The sequence below is a fragment of the Nelumbo lutea genome, chromosome 7 (genome assembly GCF_056320005.1).
Source record: "Nelumbo lutea isolate HS-2025 chromosome 7, American lotus-T2T, whole genome shotgun sequence".
Lineage (NCBI taxonomy): Eukaryota > Viridiplantae > Streptophyta > Magnoliopsida > Proteales > Nelumbonaceae > Nelumbo > Nelumbo lutea.
In genome coordinates, this window is record NC_142690.1 from 19,463,575 (window position 1) to 19,486,333 (window position 22,759).

Here is a 22,759-nt window from a genome sequence, read left to right on the forward strand (position 1 = left end):
CTTTTATTCCTAGGAAGTATTTCAGTTTACCAAGGTCCTTTGTGTGGAAATGATTCTGTAGAAAGTTTTTCAATTTGCCAATTCCATTGCCGTCAATGCCAGTTATGACAACATCATCCACATACACTACTAACAAGATTTTACCATCTTTTGAGTCACGACTAAACACAAAATGGTCTTCTTGACATTGTTTCATGCCAAATTTCTTCACTGCGTCACTGAATTTAACAAACCACGCATGTGGAGATAGATTGCTTTCTTAAGTATGCAAACTTTACCATCCTCCCCCTAGGCAACAAACCCTGGTGGTTGCTCCATGTATACTTCCTCAACTAGATCATCATGTAAGAAGGCATTTTTGATGTCTAGCTGGAAGAGAGGCCAATTATACATTGCTGCTAATGAAATTAACACCCGAACTGAACCAATCTTAGCCACAAGAGAGAATGTCTCTGTATAGTCAATACCATATAATTGAGAATAGCTTTTGGCCACTAACCTGGTCTTTAATCATTCCACACTGCTTACCATGAGGGAGAGTAGTAAGTTCCCATGTGTGGTTGTGTTGTAAAGCAGACAATTCCTCTTCCATTGCTTGTTGCCACCCTAGAGGCCGAGCACTGATACTCCAATTAGAGACAAGACGTAGAGTCCAGGAAGTAAGGAGATAGGTGTAATCTTACCTAGCTCTGATTTCGAGCAACTTCTAGCCATTCCTATTCAAGAAAAGGATTGCTCCTTTCATCCTTCAGTCCCACAAGGTACGATGATAAATTCTGGTTTTTGTACTGACCTGCTTCTTTGCCTGCCATCCTTGTCTCAGAAATCTAGCATGTACCTAAGCTGACAGCTAGTTTGCTAGGGGATATTGAGGATGGGGGAAGGATGAGAGGAGGCTGAAAATATGGAATTTAATGGAGTTCTTTGAGGAATTAAAACAAAAGGAAATAAAAAAAGGAGAGGGATCAAGAACATAGAGAGGTAATGGAGTCAGGAGGAGTTGGGGATAGTGTCTCTAAGCAAGTTACAATGAGTAATGATATTGAGGATAGTAAAGAAGATTCATTGGCAGAATTTGTGGAGATGATTGGGTGTAAGATAAAGGATCCCATTGAGCTAAAATGTTTTTTAAAAGATAACGGAAATGGTGAAAAAGCTAAGAAGAGAAAAATGAGTGAGGATGAAAGGCTGAAGAAGGATATAGAAGGGGACAAGGAGTTCAGTGAGAGGAGGGACAAAAGAAGGGGAAGTAGATAGGTGAAGGTTCTCATAGGGAATAACAGATAAAGAGGAATGAGGATAATAAGTTAGAATGTTCATGGATTAGGGAGTGCCAGGAAAAAGGCTACCATTAAAGAAGTCCTAAGAAAGGAGAACCCCGATATTGTTATCATTCAGGAATTGAAGTTGGGAGAGTTTGATAGTAGACGGGCAAGAAGTATCTGGAGAAATAGGGGCATACATTGGGCTATGAGTCCATCTTACTTTCTTAGGGTTCTTTAGGGGGAATTGTAACTCTTTGGAGGGAGGATACATTGGAAAGGATTGAAGAACTGATGGGTAAGCACACATTATTTGTTAGATTTCGTCAAATTATGGATGGCTTTGAGTGGGTGTGACAAATATATATGGTCCTAATGGGTATAGGGAGAGAAATGAGTTGTGGGAAGAATTAGGCGATATAAGAAGACTATGGGATGGACCTTGGTGTATAGGAGGGGATTTTAATGTTATGTGATTTTTGGAAGAAACCAATAAGATAACATAGAGGCTCACTACTAGTATGAGGAGGTTCACTGAGGTTATAAATGATTTTGAATTGAAGGAGATCCTGATGTCACACAGTAAATTCACTTGGTCAAATTTGCAATCAAACCCAACTTGTTCCAAGTTGTATAGATTTTTGTTTTCAGTGGATTGGGAAGAGCATTGGGGGGGAGTTAGTATCAAGGGCCTTGCCTAGAGTTACTTTAGATCACTAACCAATTTTGATTTGCAAAGAAGAAATTCGAGGGAGAGGACTTGCCCCGTTTAGGTTTGAGAACATGTGGTTGAAACACCAGGGTTTATAGAGAAGGTTAGGGATTGGTGGACAGAGTATAATCCAGATGTCATTTATGAGGACATGAAATTCCATAGGAAGGTGAAGGAGCTAAAGGCTAAAATAAAAAATTGGAACACCCACCAATTTGGCATACTAGAAGAAAGGAAGCAAGAGTTGGTGTTTCAAATAGAGGCATTGGATTCCAAGGATGGGAAAGGAAACTTCGAGGAAAATGATAGAGTTGAAAGATATGTACTAAGAAAGCAACTGGAGGACATCCTATTTAAAGAAAAAATCAGTAGGAGGTAGAAGTCAAGATGTTTGTGGTTAAAGGAAGGAGATAGAAATACGAGATTTTTCCATGGAAAATTCTAGGAGAAACAAGAATTGTATTTCCAAACTTGAGGTTAATGAAGAACATCTTACTTAACATAGGGAAATAGCTAGGGTCTTTGTGGATCATTTCAAATCTATTTTCAGACGGCCCTTGGGCGGGAGAATAAGTCTAGAAGGATTGGAATGACCAAGGATTTTGGAAGACTTCAAGATGTGGCTTGGACAACATTTTGATTTGGAAGAAATTAAGGAAGCAATTTTCTACGGATAGGGCTAAGGCATCGGGGCCTGATGGGTTTACTATGGCTTTCTACCAGGATTGTTGGGAGATTTTAAAGATGAATATTTTGTAGGTATTTAATGAATTTTTTTGGGAGAGGAGTGATTAATCCAGGGTTCAACTCTACTTTTATCGCTCTTATTTTGGAAGACTCCAAGGGGTGAATATGAGTGAGGAGGAGTTGCAGGTGTGTGCCTCTTTATTGGGTTGTGAAGTTTCCTAGTGGCCTTTGAAGTACCTAGGACTTCCTTTGGATGATAACACTAGGAACATTGACTTTTGGAACCCGGTGGTAGATAGATTCACTAAAAGGTTAGCCACCTGGAGGAAGAACTATTTGTCATTGGGAAGGCGAATAACTTTGATTAGATCTACCCTGGCAAACTTACTAGTGTACTTTCTATCAGTTTTTAAAATTTCAGTGGGTGTGGGCAAGAGGCTAGAAAAGTTAATGAGAGATTTTTTTTTTGTGGGAGCCTGGGGAGGAGAAGAAGGATAATAGAGTCAACTAGGAAATGGTGTGTAGGAGTAGAGCTGATGGAGGCTACCTCAGGACAAGGATAAATTGTGGGCTAAAGTGATTATTAGCATTCATGGGCTGTCGGCAGATGGTTGGGATGCTGGAGTGTTGGCTGAGGCTACTTGTACTCCCTGGAAGGCTATACGTGCGGTCCTTCCCCTCTTTCCACCTTTTGTTGGATACAATTTTTGTTCGGGGGACCTTGTTAAATTCTAGGAACATGTTTGGGTGGGTGAGTCAGCTCTGAAGTCCAATTTCCTACTTTGTTTGCTATCTCTGATTTTAAGAATGAGCCAATTTCTTCCTTTTAGATTCCTTCTGACTCAGACTCAGGGTTTGATTGGAACTTGGGCTTTAGGAGAGGTCTTAAGAGATTAGAATTGAACCAAGCTTTGGATTTGATCACAATTGTCCTAGGAATCTCTTTGGACCCATCTAGTAGAGATAGTAGATTTTGGACCTTAACCCCTTCTGGTTCTTTTTCCTGTGCTTCCTTTTTTAGAGCTTTGACTCTACCTTCTCCTATTTTAGGCTCCTTCTTTCCTGCTAAAGAAGTGTGGGGAAAGCCAATTCCACCAAGAATAAGGGCTTTCTGTTGGGAAGCTATTCTGGGTAAGATTAATACCAGTGATTTACTTCAAAGATAAAGACCTTCATTGTGCTTGTCCCCTAACTGGTGCATCTTGTGTAAAGCTAATAGTGAGAACTGTTATTCCTTGCCCGTTGGATTCCCCCCCTGGACATACAAAACTTTTTTGCTGCTTTGATTATTAGTAGCTTGAAGAAGAGGGGAAAAGTTCTATGGAGGTGCACTAGAGCTGTTATTTTGTGGACAGTCTGGGAAGAAAGGAACCAAAGAGTGTTTCAGGATAAGGAAAGGAGTTTAAGTGCTGTTTTGGAGGCGGTTACAGCTAGAGTTTTGCCATGGGTGAAGATACTGAAACTGTTTGAGGACATTCTAGCAGGGCTGCTGTTGAATAGTTGGAAGGTAGTGGCAGAATCAGCTCCATGGAAAGATGCTTGTAGCCCATTGTGGTCTTCACCAGCTGAAGGGTTTATGAAGCTCAATTTTGATGGAAACAGTGAAGGTAACCCTGGGCCTTTGGGTATTTGAGGTGTTTTCAGAAATGAAGAAAGGCAAGTGCTGGCTTTGTTTTCTGTATCAATTGGTGTAGGTGGCTCTCTTAGGGCTGAAGTATTGGTTGCTTTGGAAGGTCTAGAAAGAGCAAAAGAATTAAATATTAACAGTCTAATTATTGAAGGCGACTCCAAAGTAGTTATTGGTTAGCTAGAAAAAGAAGAGATTGGGCTATGGAATTATGCAAATGAAAAACAGAAGTTCAAATGGCTATCTAGGGATACGGTAGTAAGATTTTGATAGGTCAAACGGAGTGCAAGTTCCTTTGCAGATGCATTAGCCAAACAAGGGGTGGGAAGAGTCCATTCATTCTGAGCTTGTTTGTAATTGCTTTTTCTATTATTATGCTTATCCTTGGGAAGGGTTAAGAGAGTTTATCCCTTCCCTAAGAGGCTGTAATTGCTGTGTGTTGTTTCTTTAATAAAATTTCTGTTACTGATTAAAAAAAAACACGCAGTCAAAACCCGGCCTGGCCTATGATCACCCCTTCCCCAAAATCATGGACATTGAAGATCTTATCCACTTCAAATATAAAATTTTCTTCTACATAGCTAAACTAATTTCTTAATTTTAGCCACCCAAGTTTGTTGTATTGATTCAGAGTATGAGGTTTAAGTTTTGTATCCATGTTCATCTTGCTTATTTTCTTAAGAATATAATTTAATATTTATTTTTGGCTTGTTAGTTGCCCGTACAGTGGTAAAATGTTCACAGCTAATTAGCATGAGAACATATTTGAGTCTGAGAGTGGCCACTTTGTACAAAAAAGAAGGCCAATCCTCCCAAGGTCTTAGATAGCCTAAATAATCATCAAATAATCTATTTATGTTTGGGTTGTTACGTTAGGGAAAGCACATTAGGCATGTAAAAGCTCATAGCTAGTGAAGCACTGCTATACCTTAAACATGGTCCATCTCCATTATTTTGAATGTTCCATATGGTTGAAAAATTTTAACTGCACAAAACTAAAATTATTCACAAGTTTATGATAACTCGACTTTAATACAATTGATTGGTTCCATAATTCTATTGTAGGAAAGATAAAATGATAATAGAACCATAAGATTTTTAACTTGGCATACTAAAAATCATTGTTTTGGTAATTTTGTTTCATACAGGGCTTGGTTCAAATAATTTTTCTGGGTCACTCCCTCCAGAAATTGGGAATTTAGTCAAACTCGAAGAGATGTAAGTCGTAATTGTTTGTATAAGCATTACCTTCTGTAACAATAAAAAGTTCATATATAGTTAAAGTAGTGTCAAAAAGCATTATGCATATTATTTATTGCTAATGATGAAACTAAGGTCCTTGTAGTCAAGAATTTGGGACATAGATGGCTTAAAGGTGGTGTGAAACAAGTAAATATTTCAACCCATTGAGAGATAAAAATTGATAGTTATGTGTTTCCATCTTATAATTCCAGGGTTCAATACATTATGCAAATAAAAGAAATAGGAAGTAAATTAGACATCAAGGGAAGAAATGTTTTAGCTAAAGTTTGATTACATTCTTTTTGAATTTGACAGATACATGGATAGTTCTGGGGTGAGTGGTGAAATTCCTTCAACATTTGGTAACCTAGTAAACATACGGATTATGTAAGAGATTGTGACTATGACCATGCTCAACTTTTCATGTTTTGTTCTTTAGTGTTTCAAATTTATCTATCACTTTTCCACAAAATATTTGGATGTCAGGTGGGCATCAGATAATAACTTTACGGGCATGTTACCTGAATTTATTGGGAACTGGACAAAGCTTAAAACTTTGTAAGATTAGATTTTGCTTGTTTTTCCTTTACATAATCTTTCTCTATATGATAAGAAACTTATTAATTTTATATGTTACTTATAACTTGATTCTTACCTTTTAGTTTTCTTTAGTTTTATATTCAGCAAGTTTTTTCTTAATAAAGCTGAATGTGTTAATGTAGGAGACTCCAAGGCAATTCTTTTGTAGGTCCAATACCAAAAAGTTATTCAAAATTGACCTCATTATTAGATTTGTAAGTACTCTTTTTGTTAATTAAATTTGATTTAGACTCATCTTTATACTGATAACCACTGTATAATATCATATATAGGCGAATAAGTGAATTGTCTAATGCAAGTTCAACCTTGGATTTCATTAAGGATATGAAGGTCTTAAGTACATTGTAAGAAACCTTTCGAACCTGTGCAATGATACATATATTTTAATTTTTTATATTCATTTTCTCCAGCTTAAGATGATTCCTTGCTTTATATAGGATCTTGAGAAACAATATGATTTTGGGTACTATTCCATCTGGTATTGGCAAGCATCAAAATTTGCAAATATTGTAAGTTGCCACTTTCTTCAATAGTTTGTATTGAAGAAACTGATTATTCTTGCAAATGGGTGAAAGTATAGTACATTGATGAATCTTGTTTTAACATTGACTTAATGATTGATCTTTTTTATAGGGATTTGAGCTTCAACAATTTAACTGGCCAGATTCCAAGCTCTTTATTCAATTTGAGTTCTCTCTCTTTCTTGTAAGTAGCATGGATACTCTTCTCCATTCTTTTGTGAAGATCATGAAATGTATCATTTATGGTATTTTATTATTTATTGTTAGGTTTCTCGGAAGCAACAATCTTTCTGGTTCACTTCCTCCTCAAAAAAGTACAAAACTCCTCAATATGTATGTCAAGATGATTTATTTATATTAGATTCAAAATATTTAATTTTGATTAATATTTTTCTAAACAAATGATTTGTTGATTTGGACTACCAAACTCGTTTATGAGATTTTTTTGGCAAATCTCCACGATAGTAATCATTGAATGGTGGGTCAAAGTTTTGTGCATGTGTAATAATTGTTTATATAAAGGCTATAATTTAAATGCTAATTATTATTAATATGTTTTGTATACAGAGACTTATCGTATAATGGATTATCGGGAAACTTTCCTTCATGGGTGACACAAGGTTTACAACTGTATGTATGAAGAAGTTGAAAAATGTTCTCTTTTCCACTCACTTCTTAATTCTAACAAATATTTAGATCATATCTTCTGCATATGACTAGAACAAAAATGTAGGTTTTATAGGAAAGAAGTATGTTTCACAGTACTAGTACCATGAAAGCATTGTTAAGTTGAAAATTCTCCATCTGAAACTGTTACAGATTGTATAATTAAAATAGGAAGATGTTACAGACTGTATAATTAAAATAGGAAGTAAATACTAGGGAGATATGATGTTACAAACTGTATAACTAAAATAGGAAGTAAATACTAGGGAGATATGATTTACCTTGATTGTTGGACAGATTTGTAGGAATTTGATTAGTCTTCTTTCCTAATATATTCTTTCCTAACATAGAATTTGTAACTTGTATATATACATACGAGATTGATGAATAATATAACAAATTCTTCTTCTTCTTCTTCCTCTGTTTACTCTTATTTTACATGGTATCAGAGCATCTAGTCTCTGCCTGCCCTTTTGTTTTAAGTAAACAGTAGGCAGAGGAAAATTTCTGGGTGTTTCAGGTCACCTCCTTGGAGCAGTCAAAGCATCTAGTCTCTGCAAAGTTTGGTAGTCAGCAGCCCTGCGCATGTGTCTCATGCACCGCCTGAAGATTCTGCTACAGTCACACGTGCCGGCACGTGGAGGCACATCTGTCGCCGGAAATTTTTTTTTTGGTCGTTGTCTTTTGGCTCGCCTCGTCCTGTATAGCACATATTTGTGCTTTGTTACGTGCATATCCATTCTGGTGTTTTCAACAGGTGTGCTCTGATTGATTTTCGGTGTTCAAAATATTATGTTTATTTGAATTTTGAGATTATGGCAGACAAGAAATTAGTAGTTATGTCGAATGTTATTCCAGTGATGTAAAAAATAATTGAGCATAAGCTTAATGGCTCTAATTATTTGGATTGGAGTAAAATTGTTCAACTATATTTGCTGAGTATTGCTATGGATAACCATTTGACTGATGACCCTCCTAATGATGACTCGAGAAAGTCTTGGTTGAGGGAGGATGCCCGTTTGCTCTTGTAGATACACAACTCCATTGAAAGTGAGGTGGTTGGTTTAGTCACTCACTGTGGATTTGTTAAGGAATTAATGAACTATCTAGAGTTCTTGTACTCCGGAAAGGGGAATATTTCCCGCATTTATGATGTGTGCAAAGCCTTTTACAGGGCAGACAAAGGCGATAGATATCTTACAAGTTATTTCATGGATTTCAAGAAAACATATGAAGAACTTAATATGTTGCTTCTGTTTAGTACTGATGTGACTGTTCAACAAGCTCAGCGAGAAAAGATGGCTGTTATGAGTTTTTTAGTTGGCCTACCTTTTGAATTTGAGACTGCTAAATCTCAGCTTCTTTCCAGTTCAGAGGTCTCTTCTCTACAAGATGCTTTCAGTAGGGTCCTTCGTACAGAATGTTCTCCACCTGTTCAACCTAGTAGTACCCTTGTCAGCCGCAATAATACATCTGAATCAGGGAGACAACAATACAGGAGTGGTAGTGGTAGGTCAAGTAACTATGACAGGAATACTAATACTCGTGGACAGGAGTTAGGAGAGATAGTGTCATTACTGTCATAAACCAGGACATATGAAGTGGGATTGCAGGAAGTTGCAGAATAAGAAAACTCAGTCAGCCCATATTGCATCCACCACAGATACTTCTGAGAAGTCTGTTATGATATCTGTAGATGAATGTGCCAAATTTGCTCAGTACCAAGAATCATTGAAACCTCAATCTACTCCTGTTACTGCCATCATCGAGTCAGGTAAACCCAATACATGTCTTGTTTCCTCCTCTTCAAAATGGGTCATTGATTATGGAGCAGGTAATTCAAGTCTGTTTTCTACCTTTCAGTCACATAAATCTACCTCTCCTGTTGCTTTAGCAGATGGGTCAACATCTTGTGTTATTGGGTCTGGCACAATTAGTCCAACACCATCACTTCCTTTGTCATATCTTCTTAGTTTACCTCAGTTATCATTTAATTTAATTTCTGTTAGCAAACTCACTCGTACCTTTAATTGCTGTGTCTCATTTTTTCCTGATTATTGTTTATTTCAGGATCGTACAACGAAAAAGATTATTGGTAAGGGACATGAGTTTGGAGGTCTCTACATCCTTGATACACAAGTTGCAAGATCCATAGCCTATTCTGGAGTTGTAACCCCTTTTGAAGCACATTGTCGGTTGGGCCACCCCTCTCTCCATGTGTTAAAGCAAATTTGTCCTCAATTTCAGAATTTGTCATCATTAAATTGTGAATCTTGTCAGTTTGCTAAACACCATCGTCTTAGTTCGAGTCCTAGACATAAACGAGCTGATGCTCCTTTTGAATTAGTCCATTCAGATGTTTGTGGTCCGTGTCCAATTGAGTCCAAAACAGGGTTTAAGTATTTTGTTACTTTTACTGATGATTACTCTCGTATGACATGGTTATATTTAATGAAAAATCGTTCTGAGGTGTTTTCTCATTTTTCTGCTTTCTGTGTTGAAGTTAAAACTCAATTTAATGTTTCTTTACAAATATTGAGAAGTGATAATGCTAAGGAGTACTTGTCAGAATCCTTTCAAACTTACATGCTTTAGCATGGCATTCTTCATCAAATTTCTTGTGTAGATACACCATCTCAAAATGGGGTTGCTGAACGAAAAAATAGACACCTTCTTGAAACCGCAAGAGCTTTGTTATTTCAAATGAAGGTTCCTAAACCTTTCTGGGCTGATGCAGTTTCCACAACATGTTTTTTGATTAACCATATGTCTTCATCTGTCCTTCAGGGTAAGACTCTTTATCATGTTCTGTTTCCAAATAAAACACTATTTCCTATTGAGCTTAGGGTATTTGGGTGTACATGCTTTGTTCGGGATGTTCGTCCTCAGGTTATCAAACTAGATCCAAAATCTTTGAAGTGTGTTTTTCTTGGGTATTCTCGTGTTTATAGATGTTATTGTCCTACTCTTCACAGATATCTTCTGTCAGGTTGTTTATTTCTATGGAAGCTACTTATAATTGGCTCCTTCATCAGTTAGACATCAAAAATGCTTTTCTTCATGGGGATCTACAAGAAGAAGTTTATATGGAGCAACCGCCTGGCTTGGTTGCTTAGGGGGAGTATGGGAAAGTTTGCTATGTTCATAAGTCTCTATACGGGTTGAAGTAGAGTCCTCGCGCCTGGTTTGGAAAGTTTAGTCAGGCAGTCGAGAATTTTGGTATGAAGAAAAGTAAGTCTGATCATTCTGTTTTCTTCAAGCACATTGCTGCTGACATCATTTTGTTAGTTGTGTATGTGGATGATATTGTCATTACAGGGAGTGATACTATTTCATCCCTTAAATCCTTTCTCCACACTCAGTTTCATTCCAAAGATTTGGGAATGTTGAAATACTTCTTGGGTGTTGAGGTAACAAGAAGCAAGAAGGGAATATTCTTATCTCAAAGGAAATATGTACTTGACTTGTTGTGTGAGATGGGAAAGTTGGGAGCTAAGCCATGTAGCACTCCAATGATTCCTAACTTGCAGCTCACAAAAGATGGTGAATTATTTGAAGATCCTGAGAGATATAGAAGATTGGTTGAAAAGTTGAATTATCTTACGGTAACTCGTCCAGATATTGCGTATTTAGTTAGTATGGTGAGTCAATACATGTCCTCTCCAACAGTTAATCACTGGACAATTGTAGAACAAATTTTGTGCTACTTAAAAGGAGCACCTGGGCGAGGAATTTTGTATGGCAATCATGATCATACTAGAATTGAATGTTTTTCAGATGATGACTGGGCAGGATCCAAGGAAGATCGAAGGTCTACTTCAAGCTATTGTGTATGAAAGAATGATAGGATCCATCTAATGGACGCCAAGAAAGGTGCGGAATGGGGGCGAATTTAAAAAAAAAATTTCCTACCTTCTTCCAACTGGGAATCATATTCCCTATATTTAGAATACATTATTCAAGGATCCTACTTGAACCATAAACAAACCAGATCTGAACCAAAAGGAAACAGGAAGGACTATACCTGATCCGGAGAAATAATATCTCCCAAAGTTGGTGTTCACACCCAAAGAAGTAACCAAGATCCGCACCTGCTGAAGATGACACAGCTGTGGATGGAACGGAACCAGCAAGGTGCGTCCTACACACTGGATTCTTCACAAAAACCCTCTGGAAACCTTGAACACCGAATCCTTTTGTCTTTCTTGCAAGACTATTGTCAAGAACTGCTTTCTTGACTTCCTGTTGCTGCAAAGATCCAATCTTCCAACAGGTAGTGGCGGTGGCTGAAGGAGGAGAAGTCCAGGGACGAAGAGGGCAGAATTGTCTCTTCTCTCTGGAGTCTGTGAGAGATCAAATCTCAGATTGCAGGATGTGTTTCTTGCTTCCTCAAACCCCCAGTTCGAAATCTGATATTTCTGCTGGGGTTTTCTCCTCTTTCTTCTTGATTAAGAAACCTCCCAATATTTTGGGAGTTATCCCAATCCAAATCAGTATTTGGATAGAGGTTAATCTTAATCCTATCTGCAGATTAAGTTAGTTAACTCCTGATCTTATCAGGAGGTTACTAGATTCAAATTTAATTTGAATTTGGTCTCTTAGAGTGGATAAGGTCAAAGACCCAATCCTTTTACTAACACTAATCTCAGATTTTCCCTATGAACTGGTGATTATATCAGCCCAGTTCGAAATGGACTTCTGGCCCATTAAGTGTTCAGTGTTTAACTAGTTTCCAACCTGCTGCTCAGTTGGGCTTCTTTGTATGGCGTGAGACCCAAGCATTGATCTACACATCAACCACATGGGTTCGGCCCAACCTTTATTACAAGGCCCCAGCCGAATTCACTGAAAGACTCAGTGACCACCTTGAGCCCATCACATGGACCCTATGGGCCCAACACTTACATTAAGTGGTCCCTAGGCCAAGCCATCTTATAAAAACCCAGGGACTGTGGGCAGGTGCAAGATTAGCCCATCAGGTAATATCCTAAATGGTCTTACACTTAACCTCTCAGCCCTTAATGATCAAGCACTGCCCGACAAGAGAAGACCTCTCCCTCGGCTGCAAGGAACAGTGCCGCACTCTCTACTCACATGGATCCTGGGAATTAAAACCTTTTGCAAATCTTTTGAAACCGTACATATACATACATACATATATATATATAATATATATATATTTGCAAAACAAAATTCCAACGATTGAAATCAACTGCCGGCAGTTTGGTTTCCATCAGAGAGAGTGCATTCCTGATCATTACCATTGTTCGCCAAAGGGGCTGATCCTGTCACTATGACCACTCACTCAGGTGAATTCTCAGACTGCCGCAACATGTTCAGGTTTTGACCCCCACTAAGGATCTCACTGATTGACACATCAAAGACAGCCCGATCCGACACCTAGTGATGTGTTATAATCGAGTCTAGGGGTCAGGTGTAACTTTCCAGTTTTGCCCATCTGTCTCCAAGGTCTAGGGCAACACTGGAAATCTGGGCCGGTTCAAGGGTTCAAGCAATCCCATACTGCATGTGCCTTGGGTCTTACCCTGATGGCCGAAACAAGCCATCCCAACACTTGGTGGCACACCAGTATCAACCTTGGCAGGATAAATCTCCCCAGACTTATCCAATGGCTGTGAACATTTAAAACTAACACAAGTTTCTATAAGTGTCCAGTTTTAGGGTCATACACAAAATTATACCAAACAACATGAATCAAACATGCACTTAAATTTATTTCCACTAAATAACAAAAGTACATCAAATCCGATTGAAGCTAAGGGCATACAAGACTGTCTAACAATGTATTTGTTGGAGAGAATCTAGTTTCATGGAAAAACAAGAAGCAGAATGTTGTCTCATGTTCGAGTGCAGAATCGGAATATAGAGCTATGGCCAAGTCTATGTGTGAAATAATGTGGATATATCAGCTTCTGACTGAAGTAGGTCTTAAAACTTCAGTACCAGCCAAGTTGTGGTGTGATACCCGAGCTGCTCTTCACATTGCATCTAATCCTGTTTTTCATGAACGAACTAAGCATATCGAGATTGATTGCCATTTCGTTTGTGAAAAGATTCAGCAAGGTTTGATTTCCACAGGTTATGTGAAAACAGGAGAACAACTGGGAGATATCTTCACGAAGGCTCTTAAAGGGGTTAGGGTTGATTATCTTTGTAACAAGCTGGGCATGATTAATATCTATGCTCCAGCTTGAGGGGGAGTGTTACAGACTGTATAATTAAAATAGGAAGATGTTACGGATTGTATAATTAAAATAGGAAGTAAATACTAGGGAGATATGATGTTACAGACTGTATAACTAAAATAGGAAGTAAATACTAGGGAGATATGATTTACCTTGATTGTAGGACAGATTTGTAGGAATTTGATTAGTCTTCTTTCCTAATATATACTTTCCTAACATAGAATTTGTAACTTGTATATATACATACGAGATTGATGAATAATATAACAAATTCTTCTTCTTCCTCTGTTTACTCTTATTTTACAGCCCGATGGGATGGCTCCACCAAAGTCAGTAGCACTGGATCATTACCTCAAGTCCAATGGCTGGGGCACTCTCCTGGCTCAGACCGGTCCATGGGAGGCGTCGCTTACGTGCTAAAGGGGGACAACCATAATGAGAGGCGACCATGCGCCGATGAGGTGACTTGGCACCGATGTAAAGGGTCTCCCGTATGCCGATGATGACAGGCACCTGTGTGCCATGATGATAGGCAACCGCTTGGGCCGAAACACACCCGTGCGCTAGAGGCAACGGGATAGCTCACTCAGCTTGGACAAGGGGCTGGCGTGGTGAAGGGTCATGCTTGAGCCAAGCCCGCATGCCAAGCCTCCCTTGAGTATCGGTAGTGTAGTGCCGGTCCAACACTGTCCCCATGAGCAAGTGTGCGCCCATGAGGAACCCTGGTAGCCATGCTAGCCGTTAACCAGGGCCGCCCCGCAAGGGGATGATGATGGTCTAGGAGTGCCAAGGTTAGACACCCAAGGAGGTCGACCACCCCTCCTCAAAGAGTACGCTAAGCTTTTGGTGGTCTGCCTGAAGATGACATCAGTTCTCCCAAAAATCTTATAGGCGAAAGTGACGGTGATGTCCCTAACGTAAGCCTGCCAAGTGTAGGCAAGGCTAAGCCTGTGTTGAATCGTCATAGGCTCCCCCACTCAATTCATCGTCGTCCTCGACAATGACTTCTTCTGTGAGTGGGCGTTTGAGTCCCTCGCCATCCACTCTTCTGCCAGTTCCAGGGCTCGCCTGGCCAACCCGGGTCTTGCCTATATTGGTGTCCATTTGTGGGGACGGAACCATTTCACCATGCCGGCCTGCCTGGACTTCACCCCCCAGTGTCGAGGTTACTCAAACCGCGCAATGGCTATGCCGTTGAACTGTGAAAGAAGGGCCCTCGAAAAAATGTGTGTGGTGCTTCGCGGAGGTCCGCCCCATGTATCATCTTACCTCAAGGCTCAACCGTCTTCTTGGTAGCTTTTTAGTGATGCTACCGAACATGCTAATAGGTCTACTCCCGCTGTTGGCGATGGATGCTGAGTGTACCCTTTCACCATGCTGGTCTGCGGTCTTCACCTCGCCCTGTGCGGGTTACTCAAACCTAGTCATGGCTTATGCTCTCACGGCCCTCGAAACTATGCTTCACCTCGATGGTTTGGGCTACATCCGAGGGGGCCCTAATGCTGCTGCCTCAAGGAGACTTGACCGCAATATCTGCGAGTGGTGGCAACTTTTACCCATGAGTTGCCGAATATGCACTCGCCTAGTGATAAGCTTCTGCTGCTGCAAGTGATCCACCTGAAAACTGAGCATGTCTACCTGAAACTTTGCTAGTGTAGGGCCGCCATGCTCCAACAGCTAGCGTAACCACATTCCTAACAAGGCCCACGCGTCTGCCCCCGCATGAGTACAACAACCAATGCGTCTGCACCCGCATGGGAAACTGTTTTATGGTCATTGGAATGGGAACGCGAACAACGAATGGCCTCTTGCTAGGCCAGATAAGCAATCTGCTCGGGCAGTGTACCCACATTCCTATCAAGGCTCATGCGTCTGCCCCGCATGAGGACAACAACCAATCCGTCTGCCCCCCGCAAGGGAAGCTGTTTTAGTGTCATTGGAATGGGGACACGAACAATGAATGGGCTCTTACCAGGCCTGATCTGAATTCTGCTCGATCATGGGTGGAAGTTTCTAGGGACCGCACCACACAAAATGCTACTTGTCGTAATGACCGCTTCAATTGGCTCTGGGCTAATCTACTGAAAACCAACTGCTACTGCAATTAGCCAACTTGCTCTGATACCAACTGTCACAGGGGTAGTTTTATAGCGGAAGATACCCGTGCGGCGTCCAGGCCAAGGTAGGCCAGGACAAGCCTTTGTATGCATAGAGGTGTTAGACAGTTTTGTATGCCCTTAGCTTCAATCCAATTTGATGTACTTTTGACATTTAGTGTAAATAAACAAAGTACATGTTTGATTCATGTTGTTTAGTATATTTCTGTGTAAGACCCTAAAACTGGACACTTATAGAGACTTGTGTTAGTTTTAAATGTTCACAGCCATTGGATAAGTCTGGGGAGATTTATCCTGCCAAGGCTGATATTGATGTGCCACCAAGTGTTGGGATGGCTTGTTTCGACCATCAGGGTAAGACCCAAGGCACATGCAGTATGGGTTTGCTTGAACCCTTGAACCCGACCAGATTTCCGGTATTGCCCTAGACCTTGGAGACAAATTGGCAAAACTGGAAAGTTACACCTGACCCCTGGACTCGATTATGACACTTCACTAGGTGTCAGATCGGGCTGTCTTTGATATGTCAATCAGTGAGATTTTTAGTGGGGGTCAAAACCTGGACATGTTGGGGCAGCTTGAGATTTCATCTGAGTGAGTGATCATAGTGACAGAATCAGCCCCTTTGTCGGACAATGGTAATGATCGGGAATGCACTCTCTCTGATGGAAACCAAACTGCCGGTAGTTGATTTCAATCGTTGGAATTTTGTTATGCAAAATTAATATATATATATATATATAAATGTATATGTACGGTTTCAAAAGATTTGCAAAAGGTTTTAATTCCCGGGATCCATGTGAGTAGAGAGTGCGGCATTGTTCCTTGCAGCCGAGGGAGATGTCTTCTCTTGTCGGGCAGTGCTTGATCATTAAGGGCTGAGAGGTTAAGTGTAAGACCATTTAGGATAATACCTGATGGGCTAATCTTGCACCTGCCCACAGTCCTTGGGTTTTTATAAGATGGCTTGGCCCAGGGACCACTTAATGTAAGTGTTGGGCCCATAGGGTCCATGTGATGGGCTCAAGGGGGTCACTAAGTTTTTCAATGAATTCGGCTGGGCCTTGTAATAAAGGTTGGGCCGAACCCATGTGGCTGGTGTGTAGATCAATGCTTGGGTCCCACGCCATACAAAGAAGCCCAACTGTGCAGCAGAAACTAATTAAACACTGAACACTTAATGGGCCAAAAGCCCATTACGAGCTGGGCTGATATGATCACCCATCTATGGGGCGAATCTGAGATCAATCTTAGTAAAAAGGATTGGGCTTTTGACCTTATCCACTCTGGGAGACCAAATTCAAATCAGATTTGAATCTAGTAACCTCCAACCTCCTGATAAGATCAGGAGTAAATTAACTTAATCTGCAGATAGGATTAAGATTATCCCCTATCCAAATATTGATTTGGATTGGGATAACTCCTAATTAGGAGGATTTCTTAATCAAGAAGAAAGGAGGAGAAAGTTAATTCGAATGTACCAGATTTCGAACCAAGTTTTCTCAAGAGAGAAGTCTTCTGCATACAGAGATTAGATCTCAAAAACTCCAGAGAGATGAAAAGCTGTTCAGCCATCTTCGTCCCAGGAGTTCTCCTCCATCCGCCACCAACCCCTCTTGCAAGATTCGATCTTTGTGGGATAAAAAAGTCAAGAAATTAGTTCTTGACATCAGTCTTGCAGATAAGACTAAAAAGGATTCAGTGTTCAGAGTTTCCAGTGGGTTCTTGCGAAGGATCCAGTGTGTAGGACGCACCCTGCTGTTCCGTTTCATCCACAGCTGTGTCATCTTCAGCAGGAGCGGATCTTGGTATCATCTTTGGGTGTGAACACCAACTTTGGGAGATATTTTTTCTCTGGATTAGGTATATTCCTTCCTGTTCCCTTTTGGTTCAGATCTGGTTTGATTATGGTTCAAGTAGAATCCTTGAATATTGTTTTCTACATTTAGGGAATATGATTCCCAATTGGGAGAAGGTAGGAAAATTTTGAAATTCGCCCATCCATTCCGCACCCTTCCTGGCGTCCATTAGATGGATCCTACCATTCTTTCAAGAGGTTTGTTCATTATACTTATAAAAAAAGGTTTGTTCATCATTTACAAGATTTATAGCATGAATATAGTGGTCTTGGAATACAACATTTTCATCCCAACTGTGCAAGATTTAACTTCCATTGTATTTTCAATATGTTGTTAGAATAAGTGTAAACTATGCTTCTATATAATAGAATCGCTTTTATGAAAAGTTGAAAAGTCCCTCCTATTTCTTATAATACAGTGAGATATTGTATAGTAGAAAGCAGTGACGAACAACGACTTAAAAAGGTGTGGCTAGGCGCATAGGTGAGGTGCATTTTAGGGTAGGCGCCTCGCCCAGGTCCTAGGCGCAGCCCATTCAAAAGTTAGCCCAGGCGTGCGCCTTTTAAAAATTTGATGCTTTTTCCTTTTTTTGAGTCTAGCGGCTAGAGCCCCTGGACCCCTGTGCTGCACCCCTTGAGGCCAGCCCAAACAAGCCCATATTAGGGTGTTAAATTCTTAGTTTTCACACAAAAAATAAAGATTTTATAGTTTTAATCGTGTAGAGAACACTGATGTGGACCCCACAGCTACGGTCCCACTGTGTTCGTAGGGTAGAAGATGTTCTAGTCTGCCTAGGGTTAGCTATTGGTCATTTAGTTGTTTCAGTTGTTATTTATTTCAGCCTTTGTTTTACTCTATTTGTTATGTAAAGACTAAGGGCAGATCTGTCCTTTCCATGTAATGAGCATAACTTATAAATATTAATTAAAGTGGCGGCGGCAGAACATTAAGCTTCTGCTCCTCCTTTCAACCCTTGTGTTCTACTGCTTCTCCTCCCTCTTCCTCTTCTCTCCTCTTTCTTCCTTCTTATCTTCGATCCTGAGATTCATTAGGGTTCAAGACTGATAACAGTCTTGAACTTCTAGTTGGTATCAGAGCCAAGTTCTCTCATGTGAGTCTAGTCCAACCGTCCACATGAGAACCATCTAAGGCTGGAAGTTGAGAAAGCAGAGTTCGTTGACTGGTTCTTGGAGATCTCCAGAGGATTAGTAGCTGTTTGAAGAAGTGTCACAGTTGTAGCAAGTTGGTGATCAGGAAGAATCAGAGAAGGCTAGGGTTCGGGTAACCTTGGTAGGCAGCGAACTGCATTCTACTGTAAGTTTTTTACTTTCTGAGAGAAGTAACATCAGAAAAGATAGGTTGGACCTATCCAACAAGGGTGGCCGAACTACTCTAGGGTTTTATCTCTCTATTCTCTAGGGTTTCTCTAGGGTTTTGTCTTATCCCTACGGCAAACCCTAGTATTAGGCCGAAACTTGTGATCTTATTCCTGTGGCAAACCCTAGAATTCTCCTCAACATTGATCAATTTTAGGGTTTCATATTAACCCTAATACAAACCTTATCCGTACGGCTCTTAGGACTGATTAAAACCTCAAATTGGCTTCAGCATATCAGATTCCTCTTCAAATTGTGTTTCAGTTTTCTTTTGGGGTTTTGAACACTTTTGAAGGGGTGAAAACAGTTCGGACTGTTGCTGTTGTGTGTGGTTATTGATTTCAGATCAGTCTTATATATATTTCATGCACATCTATCGTGAGTACAGATTGGTTCTCTACTGATTTTGTGACTGTTGTTGGGACTTCTAGTGCTGGTTTTGACTGTAGTAACCATAATCTTTGATACTTCTGGTTCTTGACTGAAATGGAGTTTAAGAATCAGGCAGAAGGCAGTTTTGGGAACAACAGTTATGGTGGTGGTTCTGAGATAGGTTTTCAGATTACAACCGTAAAGTTTGATGGATCAAACTATTTGGAATGGGCCCAATCAGCCCTGATGGCTATTGGGGGAAGGGGCAAAGTAGGGTATCTCTTGGGAAATGTGGCAGAACCTTCCAAGGGAGACCCTATGTATACCAAGTGGGTCCAAGAAAACTACTTGGTTATAACATGGCTCTGTAATTCAATGCAGCCCCATATCAACCGAAATTATTTATGGGCAAAGACAACCAAGGAGATATGGAATGTGATGAAAGAGACTTACTCCCAACCCCTTAATGTTGCCAGAGCATATGAGTTGAAATGTGAGGTGAATGCCCTTAAACAAGGAGAGAAACCGGTGTCGGTCTATTTCTCTAACTTACAATCCCTGTGGCATGAGATTGATCACTTAGAGACTCTTGAGTGGGAGAGTCCCAAAGATTCTCAGATACATAGAAAGCACATTGAGACAAACAGAGTGTTTGAGTTTCTGCCAGGACTGAATTCAGAATATGATATTGTGAGGCGGCAGATCTTGACCAGAGATAGTGTGACCCTCTCTCAGGCATACTCCTTAGTGCACAGTGAAGAGACCAGGAGGAAAGTCATGATGCAACCTCAGCCGCTTACACCTGCCTTGGTGGTTGTCAAACCCAAAACAGAGGGTGATTCAGAGAGGGACAGAAAGAAGGAAGATAAAAGGAATGTGGTGTGTGAGCATTGCAAGAAACCTAAACACACAAAAGAAACATGTTGGAAGCTGCATCCACATTTGGTCCCGGCAAAGTTGAGAAATAAAAGGAGTAATGCTCATGTGGCTACGACTACTGATTCAGCATCCTCATCTAGCACGAGAGGCACACCATTAGAGACCTTAGCTGCAGTTCGGGTAGCTCTAATACAATTGGAGAAGGAAGTTGGGAGTTCAGCTCAGTTACCGCAGTCATCATCAGCTCCGGCTACATCGGCCTTTGCACAGTCAGGTACTCGAGCCTCAGCCTACCATGCCTCCGCTCCAGGTACTACTGAACCGTGTTGGGTAATAGATTCAGGTGCATCTGACCATATGACTAGTTTGCCCTCTTTGTTTACTACTTATCACTTATCTTCTGGTAGGGATAAAGTATCTATAGCTGATGACTCTCTTGTCCCTATTTCTGGCAAGGGTGACATCAAACTGTCAAATACTATATCCTTGTCCTCTGTCTTGCATGTTCCTAAACTGGATACTAACCTCCTTTCCGTCAGTAGCATTACCAAACATTTGAACTGCTCAGTAACTTTCTTTCCTGACCGATGTGTTTTTCAGGACATGGAGACGAAGAAGGCGATTGGGACTGGCTGTGAGACGAATGGGATCTATCTGCTCGGGGAGAGTTCTCGTCGGGAAGAGTCGGTGGATAAGAAGTTACTTGTTTCTCAAGTTGTGAGTCCGGTTATGTTGTGGCATAACTGATTGGGTCATTTATCTTTTCGGTCCTTGAAGAGTCTGTTTCCTACTTTGTTTGAGTCTGTTGAGTCATCTCAGTTGAAGTGTGAAAGTTGTGAGTTGGCTAAACATTGTAGAAACTCTTATTCATTGAGTAATAAAAGGAGTAATAGTTCTTTTGATATTGTGCATACTGATGTTTGGGGGCCATATCACATTCCTTCTATGGGGGGGCACAGGTATTTTTTGCTATTTGTTGTTGACCACACCGGTTTTCATGGGTTTATCTTATGCGATCACGAGATGAGGTGCCTGTCCTGACCCAAAACTTCCACCTAATGATCCTAACACAATTTGATGCCATGATAAAAGTGCTTAGATCTGATAATGCAAAGGAATAATTTGCTAAGCCATTGGCATCGTACCTCCTTAATCATGGGGTTATCCACCAGAGCACGTGTCCTCATACACCTCAGCAGAATGGGGTTGCAGAGAGGAAGAATAGGCACATCTTGGAGGTGGCTAGAAGTATTATGTTTACCTCCAATGTCCCTATTCGCTTCTGGGGTGATGATATCTTTACGGCGGTATATCTTATTAATCGGATTCCTTCTCGGGTTCTTGATATGAAACCTCATTTTTCCCTTCTATACCCCAATGAGGAGTTGTTCACTATTCCCCTCAAGACATTTAGTTGTACCTGTTTTGTTCAGCTTCTTGGTCCCAATCACTCCAAGTTTCAACCCAAGGCCTCCAAATGCATCTTTCTTGGTTATGCACAAACTCAAAAGGGTTATTGTTGTTATGATCCTGTCTCAGGGAAGAAGTTTGTATCCATGGATGTCACTTTCTTTGAGGAGACACCCTACTATTCTCGGGTCTCTCCTCAGGGGGAGAGTAGTGAGCGTGGAGATTTGGGTCTTTTTCTTCAGGGGGAGGGGGAGTGCAGTGAGGACAGGGTTAATACCTTTGGGGCTGTTCCCTTACCTATTCCAGTTGATGATGAGGGCTATAGTAGCGAGGGTGGTCAAAGGGATCGGGAGTTTAGAGTCTATCATAGGCGATGCAGGCAAATTGATCCTAGTTATTAGCAGTCCCAGCCAGCTACAATCTCTTATGCGGCTCCAAGTCCAGATATTACAGTCCTAGGGCCCACAGAGACTCCTTCCATTGTTGCTACCTCACCCTCTGCAGATGACCTTGACCTTCCCATTGCCCTCCGTAAAGGAAAACGGCATTGCACCACATCTACAACCCACTACATCTCCCAGTTTTTGTCCTATGATCACCTATCTCCCTCCTACAGGTCCTATCTCACCTCTGTTGCTGATGTCCCTATTCCGAGAACAGTGCAAAAGCCCTATTAGTCCCGGAGTGGAGAGGTGCAATGCAAGTTGAAATGGATGCCCTGTTGGAAAATAATACTTGGGAGCTAGTTGACTTGCCCAAATGAAAGAAACCAGTTGGATGCAGGTGGGTATTTACTGTGAAGCATAATGCGGATGGTTCCATTGAGAGGTACAAAGCTCGGCTAGTTGCAAAAGGGTTCACTCAGACTTATGGTATAGATTACTTGGAGACATTTGCCCCGGTAGCCAAGATGACCACCATTTGGGTTCTATTATCTCTTGTAGCAAGCTACACTTGGCCTTTGTACCAAATGGATGTTAAGAATGATTTCCTGAACGGGGACTTGCAGGAAGAGGTCTACATGCAGTTGCCTCCTGGATTCTATGATACAGAGGCAGGTAAGAAAGTTTGTCGGCTCAATAAGGCATTGTATGGTTTGAAGCAGTCACCTAGAGCTTGGTTCGACAGATTCAGACTAGCTCTTGGGAAGTTCGGTTATGTACAGGCCCAATCAGATCATACACTGTTCATCAAGAGGGTGGCGTCGTCACTGACACTACTTG

The 22,759-nt window shown here is 40.8% G+C and overlaps 1 protein-coding gene across 2 annotated transcripts in view; it reads left to right on the forward strand.

Annotated features, from left to right (window-relative positions):
* LOC148845486 (putative LRR receptor-like serine/threonine-protein kinase At1g56140) overlaps window positions 1–22,759 on the forward strand; it is an 85,006-nt gene that overhangs the window by 31,533 nt on the left and 30,714 nt on the right. For both annotated transcript variants that reach the window (XM_088954275.1, XM_088954274.1), the window contains 9 exons: window positions 5,437–5,506; window positions 5,846–5,917; window positions 6,017–6,088; window positions 6,253–6,324; window positions 6,403–6,474; window positions 6,568–6,639; window positions 6,764–6,835; window positions 6,919–6,984; window positions 7,219–7,281. In XM_088954275.1, the coding sequence (XP_088810401.1) occupies window positions 5,437–5,506; window positions 5,846–5,917; window positions 6,017–6,088; window positions 6,253–6,324; window positions 6,403–6,474; window positions 6,568–6,639; window positions 6,764–6,835; window positions 6,919–6,984; window positions 7,219–7,281 (631 nt within the window). The remainder of the gene's footprint in view (window positions 1–5,436; window positions 5,507–5,845; window positions 5,918–6,016; window positions 6,089–6,252; window positions 6,325–6,402; window positions 6,475–6,567; window positions 6,640–6,763; window positions 6,836–6,918; window positions 6,985–7,218; window positions 7,282–22,759) is intronic.